This window comes from Rattus norvegicus, chromosome 17, assembly GCF_021556685.1.
Source record: "Rattus norvegicus strain SHRSP/BbbUtx chromosome 17, alternate assembly SHRSP_T2T, whole genome shotgun sequence".
NCBI lineage: Eukaryota > Metazoa > Chordata > Mammalia > Rodentia > Muridae > Rattus > Rattus norvegicus.
Genome location: NC_141550.1, coordinates 93,728,664 through 93,738,091, shown reverse-complemented (window position 1 = coordinate 93,738,091; position 9,428 = coordinate 93,728,664). Strand labels below are relative to the sequence as shown.

Sequence of the window (9,428 nt, the reverse complement as noted above, 5' to 3'; positions counted from 1 at the left end):
CTCTCCTGAGTTTCCAAGTATTGTTTGTTAGAACAGGTAGATGTTGTTTAAGTTCCATACCCTGGGGCCCAAGACAGCTGCTGATTCTGATGGAGGGATGGATTCTTGGAGATTCTCTTCCTAGCATCTTCCCTCATGCCCTCTGGATAGAACTAGGTTTTACAGCCAGGGCATCTCCTTCAAACAACATTCACAGGCAGAGAGGTACTCATTACTACCACTGAGGACATTGTATCACTGGGACACTCTAGGTACATTGATCTAAAATAAGGAAAATAGTTGAGACCTGCGATATAGCTGGTTTGGTAGATTGTTTGCCTAGCATTCAAGAAGCCCTGGTGGTTGGTTCAATCCCCAGCCCTATCTAAACTGTGCTTGGTGTAGTACATGAGTGTTCCTAACACTCAGGAAACAGAAACAGAAAAATCAGAAGTTCAAAGCTATTAGATACATTGAGAATCTGAGGCCAGTATGCTACATGAGTTCTTGTAGAAAGGGTTAGGAATGGGGAAGAGAGAAGCAGACAAAAAAAACCAAAAAACAAAAACAAAAACAAAAACCCAAAAAACAAAAACAAAAACAAAAACAAAAATGCCCATAACAGTAATTTAAGGTCTGGGATATAATTCTGTTTTAAAAAGCCGATTATAGGGGTTGGGGATTTAGCTCAGTGGTAGAGCGCTTGCCTAGCAAGCGCAAGGCCCTGGGTTCGGTCCCCAGCTCCGAAAAAAAGAAAAAGAAAAAAAAAAAAAGCCGATTATAAGCTGTTCTCTTCTGTGAACTATGAGGCTAATGAACAGCTTCTTAGGATTCTTAGAACAGTCTTGGATTCCCTAGGTTTTGCCAACCATTAAATCTCCGTTTTTCCCATCATGAACTAGCTCCAACATTACACTATGGTAGCATATGCCTTTGATCCCAGTTCTCAAGAAGTTGAGGCAAGAGGATTGAGAGTCTGAGGCTAAGTCTAGGCCTCAACATTGCAACATCCCATCATGGAACAAAACAACAAAAACACATCAAATAAGATTTTATTTTTAACAGTTTTTTTATTATTTTCTGCACATTTGTACAGCTGTAAACTCAAGGAATCATCCAATAGTTGTATACATCTGGAGAACCATTAATAAGCACCTTCAGTGGTTTCCACAGCTTAAGATTTACCATGTAAAACATTTTAGAAGGGATCTAGTAAAATGAATAAAAGTTATAAAAGTTGTATATCATGAGGAACGTGACAAAAAAAGCAAAAAAAAAAAAACCCAAAAAACAAAAATTCGAGGCTACTTTATGAGGTTGCATGAAAGAGTCACATGTTCCCTAAATCTTGTGATTTAAATTCCAATTATGTAAGTAAAGACTCCCTTCCAATTTAGGTTCCCAGTCCAATGTAAGCAGGGTGAGGTGGAGGTAGGAGATAGGGTTGGAGGGCTGACTATTGCAAAGCTAGAAGAAAAGGAGGTAGGGGGTTCTGTTCCCCAAGAAAAACATCAGACAAGTTCTTTTATGTCTTCAAGGATAAGCATTCTTTTGGAAAATGTTCCATTTTTCTCTGAAGTTATTTAAGGGTTTTAGTTTTAGCTGCCTTTAAGCCTCTTCCGTGATGTTTCTTCTTGGGTTTTCCATTCCTGTTTTCCATGCTTACCCACCACTTTGTGATAAGTGAGTCTTGTCTGTGCCCTCACCCTACACTGTACAAACTGAACTTCTGGTGCTAAACTTTCAATCCAAAATTTCTAATGCTTTAAGTGTCTAGAAAACTGTTGGAAAAAGAAATATATAGATGATAGATAGATAGATAGATAGATAGATAGATAGATAGATAGATAGAAGAGTAGCTATGCTGGTCAGGGGATATTTTTGAAACAAATCATAGACAGAAACATAGAAGGTGGCAGCAGCAACAGTCCCTCAAACTATACCAATGATCAAACTAGGGTCTAGCAGAAATACCCAGTTAGATCTTCTTAGAGTGTGTCTTCAGATAAGGATCTAGTCAGAAAGGGCCATAGAGAGAGGGAGAAACAAAGATACAATTCTAAAGGTGAGGGACTATGACAGGCCACTGCTTTGTTCAAGTCTAGCCTGGGCTCCAGATGACTCTCCATGAGAAGACTTGAAAACTGGAGTGAGCTAAAGACTCCCATGACATCATAGACCAGATACTAATACAACGGCAAAGAGGAAGAATTTGCTACAATTCAAGACATATTGAAATAACAATCCCCTGTCTTCAAACATCTTGACTCTACATCTTCAAATTCTTCTCACAGGACATTTCCTTGACTTACCTACCTGATTATCGATGGCCACTGAAATGCTAGGACTTTTTAATTTGGGAGGGGCTACTTTTTACCATCCACCAAATTTCATGAATCCCTAGGATTCATGTTGACCTTTGATCACATGGCAGAGAAGGCACTAAAAGCAGGGTCTTGGGCAGGATCAAGGTGTACAACAGGAGAGTAGTTAGATGGGAGCATAAAGACAGAGATTCGAGTACCAAGAGAAAAAGTATGATTCATTACCTTATGTAAGCTGGATCTGGATAGTATGTTGAAAAACTGGGTTAACAGTTGAGCTTGTAATGCCACAGAGAAGTAGCCTTCTTAGGTTTTTGAGGGTCTGCTTACTATGAGGGAGTCTAGGATTAGGAAAAGGTCCTATGGCTCTAGAATGAACACATAATTTTCACCCTATGCTTTTTTTTTTTTTTTTGAAGAAAAAAATTCAGGCTGTCCCTGAACCCTGCTACACAGACAAGATAGATTCTCTACTCCCAACTGCTGAGGTTGCAGGCATGTACCACCACCCTTGGCTCCTTATCCAGAACTCTATAATCTTTTCTGAAGACTGAGATCAAGGTGTGTGTGTGTGTGTGTGTGTGTGTGTGTGTGTGTGTGTGTGTGTCCTCATGTTGGGGTAGAGATTTTCCCATTACTGAGCTAAGGGTAATTGTTTTAGGGAAGGTTAAGGGAAAGTTGTGAGGGCTCAAGCTAGGCTAGAGCTGAGCCTAGTGGTCACACCACTAAAAGACACCTTTCAGTCTGAATCAAGTCACTTCCAGTAGGGTGTTACTGTGAAATACTTGAAGAGGGAGCAAGGAATTCTTGAGATCATTTCCGTTCAATGCAGTCAACTCCCAAGGTGTTGTCAGGACATCGGCAGGTCCTGCTCCCTGGAGTTGGCAAGCAGAGGTGGGTACAGCCACCATTATTCACTGAGCAGTAATTGTGGCCTGGAGAAGAATGAGATCAGCGTCATAGTCTTCCCTCTGACTGACTTTGTACCTACAGCACGCTCCCCATTAACCTCCTTGTGGGCTCAAGGGGCCACGTTGAGCTGCTGTTGGTTTCTTTAAGACAGGCACAAACATAAGACAGGCATTTCTGATTTAGAAGTTTGTGGTTAATCTTGATTGTCAACTTGGTAGAATCACATCAGAAATGCACCTCTGGGTATGTCTGTTAGGAGGTTCTAGATTGAGCTAATTGAGGTGGGAAAAATCCAGGAATCCTTCAGGAAGGGATATCCAGGATATGCAGGCTAGGATACCTACAGGAAGGAGCCCATGGGTGTACTTAGGCCACCATGATTCTCTTAGGGATTCTGGGTGTTGACCCCTATGCAGCAGCATGGATGTTACCTTGGGGACACTGGGACAGGGCAATGGTGATTCCATAGAGCCGGGTATGCTTATGTGGGTGGAAGGCATCCATCTCTTTGGATACAGCAAGGTCCATGGCAATCACCGAGTTCCTGCAAAGCACCAAAGCACAGAGTGAACACGCCTCTGTTGGCTTGAACTGTTCTCAGTGGAGTTAGGCAGCCTCTTCTGTGGCTTGAAAGAGTAAGGGATATGGTGGTCTTGTTCTCTGTGTATCCCTTCCTCCATCCCCCTGGGCTGGGTCAAGCTTGTAGTTTACTGGCTTTTTAAAATAAGGGTCAAAACAATTGATCCTCTCCCCCCTGCTCTAAATTCCAGTTGACATATAGGCTCTCTTAGTCAGCTACCTCCCTGGTGTGACCCTCCCTTTGAAGAAGTTCTGGTCCAGAAAAAGCTATGAAAATACTGCAATTTAAAAACACACTGATGGGCTGGAGAGATGGCTCAGTGGTTAGGAGCACTGACTGCTCTTCTGGAAGTCCTGAGTTCAAATCCCAGCAACCACATGGTGGCTCACAACCGTCTGTAATGGTATCTGATGCCCTCTTCTGGTATGTCTGAAGACAGCACAGTGTACTCTTATAAATAAAATAAAATAAAAAACACTGATATAGAGGTATGACATAATCAAGGATCTGTTCAGCCATGTGACATCTGGTGGCTCCTGGAGAAAGAACAGGCATGCTCAGGAAGTCCCAGGTTTGGGTATGATAAATGGTACCCCTCTGAGATTAGACAGCCCTCTTCCTCTACCCTCCTCTATATCTGATAGCCAGGGATCACTGGAGGGTCAAAGGTCAGAGCAAGAGGCAAGAGGCAAAGACCTCCACAGAGACTAAGGGAAGGACATAGTTTGGCCTAGCCATCATGACAGCAGCCTACATACGTCTTCCAATCTGTATAGTACAAATTCTTCCCATAGCTCGTCACGGCGAAAGGATACTGGAGCCCTTCGAGAACCTTACGTCTGCTGGGTTGAGCTGGGTTCAGGCATTCTGCCCTATGGGTGCCTGTGTGAAGCAAACACAAGTTGGTCATTGTTCATGCAAGAAATGAGCCCTTTGTGTCAGAATACAGGAGTCCGAATGACAAGGATGGGGGAGTTCAGTGTTGCAGTGGCATGTCCTGGAGTACACAGAGGGCTGGCTCGTCAGCACTGGCATTCCGCCTCCGTTTTGTCTTTTCCCTTTCACCAGCCTACACCCACCTGAGTTCCAGCACCCACACCTGGCCCTACTGAGGAGAGGTGAGCCAGGACAGAGAAGCCACAGCCTGTGGTGGCCTTCCCAGCCCTTTGTCTCAGGAGAGACCCTGCTATCTTCTGGCTTTTGCTCAAGTCCCTCCCTTCTTTTTTTTTTTTTTTTTTTTTTCTCTGTGGCCTGGCTGCCAGGTTTTTTTGTGGTTTTTTTTTTTTTTTTTTTTTTTTTGGTTCTTTTTTTCGGAGCTGGGGACCGAACCCAGGGCCTTGCGCTTCCTAGGCAAGCGCTCTACCACTGAGCTAAATCCCCAGCCCCAAGTCCCTCCCTTCTAAGAATCTCCAGACCCTTTCTCCCCACAGTTGGGGCACTGAAGAACTCTGACTGATTAGCATGGGAGTGGCCTGACACTAATGCCTGCATTGATGGCTATCATAGTCTTCTATAAATATGTAAGCATTCATACCCTACGTTTTGTACTATTTAGTTGTGGGACAGAGAAGGTACTCAGCCATAGACTTTCACAGGGAGAGATGATGGGTGGTCATCAGTGATAAGCATCTTTCTCCCCATCTCATCTCAAGCCTGCACAGCTGAAGCAGGGCCACATGAGGTACTCTATGCCGGATGCACTAGTACCTCTGAACATATAGCATATATTCAATACTCAGTAACCTCCCACCAAAATAGGAGTCAGCCATTTTTTATTGAACCATGTAGCAATTATTTCAGGTTCTGTAGGCTTAAAAGCAGAAGCAAGCATGATACCAGGTATTTAACCCTTAAAATGGTAACATTTAACAATGTAAAATTTGTTCTGAGCTTATTCGCTAGATAGAAAGAGGCGATGGGTAAGATTTGCCAACTGTAGATCAAGAAGAACAAGACAATGAAGAACTATGTGTAGACGATCTCAAGCTTCCTGTTACCTGCATCCACCCAGCAGAGCTGAGATGAGAACGCATCAAAGGTCAGACCATTGGGCAAGCCCAGGTTGTCCTGTGCAAGAATCCTCCGGTTGGTGCCATCCATGTGAGAAGTCTCAATTTTGGGATTATCTCTGTTCCAATCTGTCCAATAAAGGTTCCTGGAGGAGGTATCAGGGTGGAAAGAAGAAGCAAGATCCTGAAAACACTTTAAAAGGACCAGGTAGGAAGTGATCAGCAGACAAGAAAACGATACAGCTAAGTGAGATCCCGGGAGGCTAAGGTGGATTCTAGGGTTACTTTGGTTCTTTGTTCAAACTCGGTTATATGTTACTAACAAATTTCCTTTAATATTTCCTCTAGCATATCTTGAAAAAAACTCAGTGGGCAAAGTGAGGACCTGGGTTCAATTCCCAGCACCATATTCAAAACAAAACAAAAAGCTGAGTGTGGTGACTGAGAATTGTGATCCCAGTGCTGGGGAGAAGGAAGCAGGTGGATCACTGGGTCTCTCTGGCTAGATAGCCTGTACTACTTGGGGAGGTAGAGGCCAAGGAGATATCCTGCTCAAAACAAGGTGGACAATGACTGAGAATGATACACAAGGTTTTTTTGTTTTTTTGTTTTTTTGTTTTTTTTTACCAAATACACATACAGACACGTAAACGTCAGGCCAGACATAACAAACAGTAATTCCTTGAGCGATAAACTTATGCAGGAGGACACAGTGCAGCAATGTGATTTGACTAAAGCAAGATTCAAATACCAGCAGAGAGTGGTAGAGATTGTCTGGTGTGTAAGGGGTAGCTGAATGGCCTCAACACAAGAGATATCATCTCTAAGGAAACAGTCTCCAGGAGTTGGGGCCTGGGATGTAAGCTTGCCATAGGGAGAAAAGAGAGAAAGCTGCAATGGGCTGAAAAATCCCTCAGGAAGGCGACTCCAGGATGCTCAAGCCACAGCTGCTCCAACAAGGAGTGCTGGGGACATGGTTAGGCCAACCCAACACAATCTACAACATTCTTGCAATCTGAGTGTTAGTTGACATTCAACCTATCTAGAAACCACTTGATTTCTGAGCTGTCATCCTACAATTCTTGACAGAATTGTGAAACTGGAACATGGCAAGGTGTCCTAAGTATGTCAGCATCTCATTAGCTTGTAGACTTTTCATCTTGCACAGACAAAACACCTCAAGAGGGTAAGGCTGGCATCAGAGACAATCCAAAAAGCCAGAGACTAAAAACAAAAACTCCAGACACGTGTAGGCTAACATACCCTCGTACAGAGTCTGTCACAATGCCTCTGGGATTCACCAAACCCGTGTCAAACAGCACTCGGCGCTGGGTGCCATCCATCTTTGCAACTTCTATTCGATCCAGGTGAGAGTCCGTCCAGAAGATAGTTCGGCCAAGATGGTCAAGAGCGATGCCTTCAGGGCTTCCAAGATCTGGAAGGAAAGAAACATTGAGTCATATCCCAACCTAAGAGTTCTCTGATTATTAAGTTGTCTTAGATATGGTGGTCAAACCTTAAGAAACCAAATGGGAATGTGAAATTCTTACTGTTATAAGATGATCAATTTCCCAAGTGAGAAATTCAACCATCCTCACCCATGCACTGGGAACCAGGAGAGTTACTATGACAAAGATATAGCCCTGTCCATTAAGAAGCCCACATCCAACGACCATTCAAATTGAGTTCTAGTTTCTATGGGCAGATTCAGATACAGAATCAGCTTGAGTTTACCAGGGAAGGGTTCTGGGGAAGTGGAAGCTAGTTCCTAAAGGACCAATGAGAGTTTATCGGATAAGGATCTTGCATAAGTATTCGCAGGTATAAAGAAGACTGCAAGTGGCTTGAGGTGGGCTGTGATTAATTTTATTTGGCCAGAGACCATGAAATGAGGGAGTAGCCCTCGGTGGAATGAGGATGGAGGTAAAGAAGCCAGAGCTTATCTATGACAAACAGTAGACATGTAGTCTTAAGCGAGGGTGGAACGGTAGGTACATCCTTCTTCTTTAGCAATTACTGGACAGGGAGGCATTTCAGGAAATGATATTGCTAATCATACTCTTAGTACCTGAATACAAATATAAAGGGTAAAAGGAAGGTGTTTGGTGATTACAAATTATACTTCCCACTTGAGGGGTTGTTTAGCTTGGCTAGAATATAAGTAGGAAGGGAACCAGCCTCTGCTACCCAAGGCATCAGGCATTTGAGAAAGTCAGCCCTGCACCCTCTCATCCATATACAAGCAAGTCAGCCTCTCATCTCAGTCTTTCCTAGAACAGAGAATGGTGTAGGGACTGCAAAGTTTCTGTCAGAGACTATGGAGATGGTTCAGTTGGTAAAGCATTTGCTGTGCAAGCATGAAGATCTAAGTTCAATTCCAGCACCCACAAAAAAGCCAGGCACGACAAAGCCATTTGTAATCCCAGCACTGGGCAAACACAGACAAAAGGATCTCTGGGGTTTTTTGGCCTCTCAGGGTAGTGCAATTGATGAGCTTTAGGTTCAGTAAGAGACAGTAAGTAAGGGGGTGACATTCACCTAATACTGACATTCAAATGTGTGTGCACCTCCAACCCACACATATAAACACACACACACACACACACACACACACACACACACACACACACACACACACACCTCTGACAAGTGCCCAACCAGAGAATAGTGATTCTGATAAATAAAACATATATATGGTTTATTATTCATATCCAAAGAAGAGCTGTATAAACTATTAAGCTCTTTCCCATACCCAACAATGAAATTGTCTCCCAGGGGCTCCCTATGGCTTTCAGATAGAATACATACACAGGCACCTCAGCAGCTACTCAATGAGGAGAAAATTTGGAATGGCCACATCCTGTGGGATCCCCTGAACAGCTCCTGCATACTGCAGGGATGGGAGCTGCCTAGTACCTTCACAGAGCATCCAAAGGAAGCCTATTGGAGCTTATGTCACACCATCACCTACACAATTCTGGTCCTGATCTCAAATCGCTGAGGGCTAGAAAAATCTCACAGAAGAAAGAGAGAGACAGCAGAGACAGAGGGGGAGGGGGAGGGGGAAGGGGAGGGGGAGGGGGAGGGAGGGGGAGAGACAGCAGAGACAGAGGGGGAGGGGGAGGGGGAGGGGAGGGGGAGGGAGAGGAGGGAGAGAGAGACAGCAGAGACAGAGGGGGAGGGGGAGGGGGAAGGGGAGGGGGAGGGAGAGGGAGGGGGGAGAGACAGCAGAGACAGAGGGGGAGGGGGAGGGGGAGGGAGAGGGAGGGGGAGAGAGAGAGAGACAGCAGAGACAGAGGGGGAGGGGGAGGGGGGAGGGGGAGGGGGAGGGGGGAAGGGGAGGGGGAGGGGGGAGAGAGAGAGAGAGAGAGAGAATGTGCTTACGCACATACAAGGGAATAGGTTTTTCTTTACTGCTGTGTGAAAACGCATTTCAGTATGAGACCTAGTAAGAAAGTTTCAGGACAAGAAGAACCCTATGAAAGAAATTCTCTGGAAGTCAATCTCAGTCAAGATGTTTGGTTGATTCTGTGTGCTTTCACAGTCAGTCAGTTTTGGCCTTTCATACTGTGCTTAAAGGTCCCTTGGCTGATTTCCCGTGCCAAAAGCAACAGGAAATAGCAG

At 44.4% G+C, this 9,428-nt stretch overlaps 1 protein-coding gene across 2 annotated transcripts in view; it reads right to left on the bottom strand.

The window, feature by feature from the left end:
- Nucleotides 1–1,029: 1,029 nt before the first annotated feature.
- Nucleotides 1,030–9,428, bottom strand: part of Nid1 (nidogen 1) — a 73,097-nt gene continuing 64,698 nt past the window's right edge. For both annotated transcript variants that reach the window (NM_001398520.2, XM_087589822.1), the window contains 5 exon segments: nt 1,030–3,238; nt 3,647–3,759; nt 4,554–4,677; nt 5,793–5,950; nt 7,068–7,239. In NM_001398520.2, coding sequence (NP_001385449.1) covers nt 3,117–3,238; nt 3,647–3,759; nt 4,554–4,677; nt 5,793–5,950; nt 7,068–7,239 — 689 coding nt within the window. In that variant the 3' untranslated portion in view covers nt 1,030–3,116.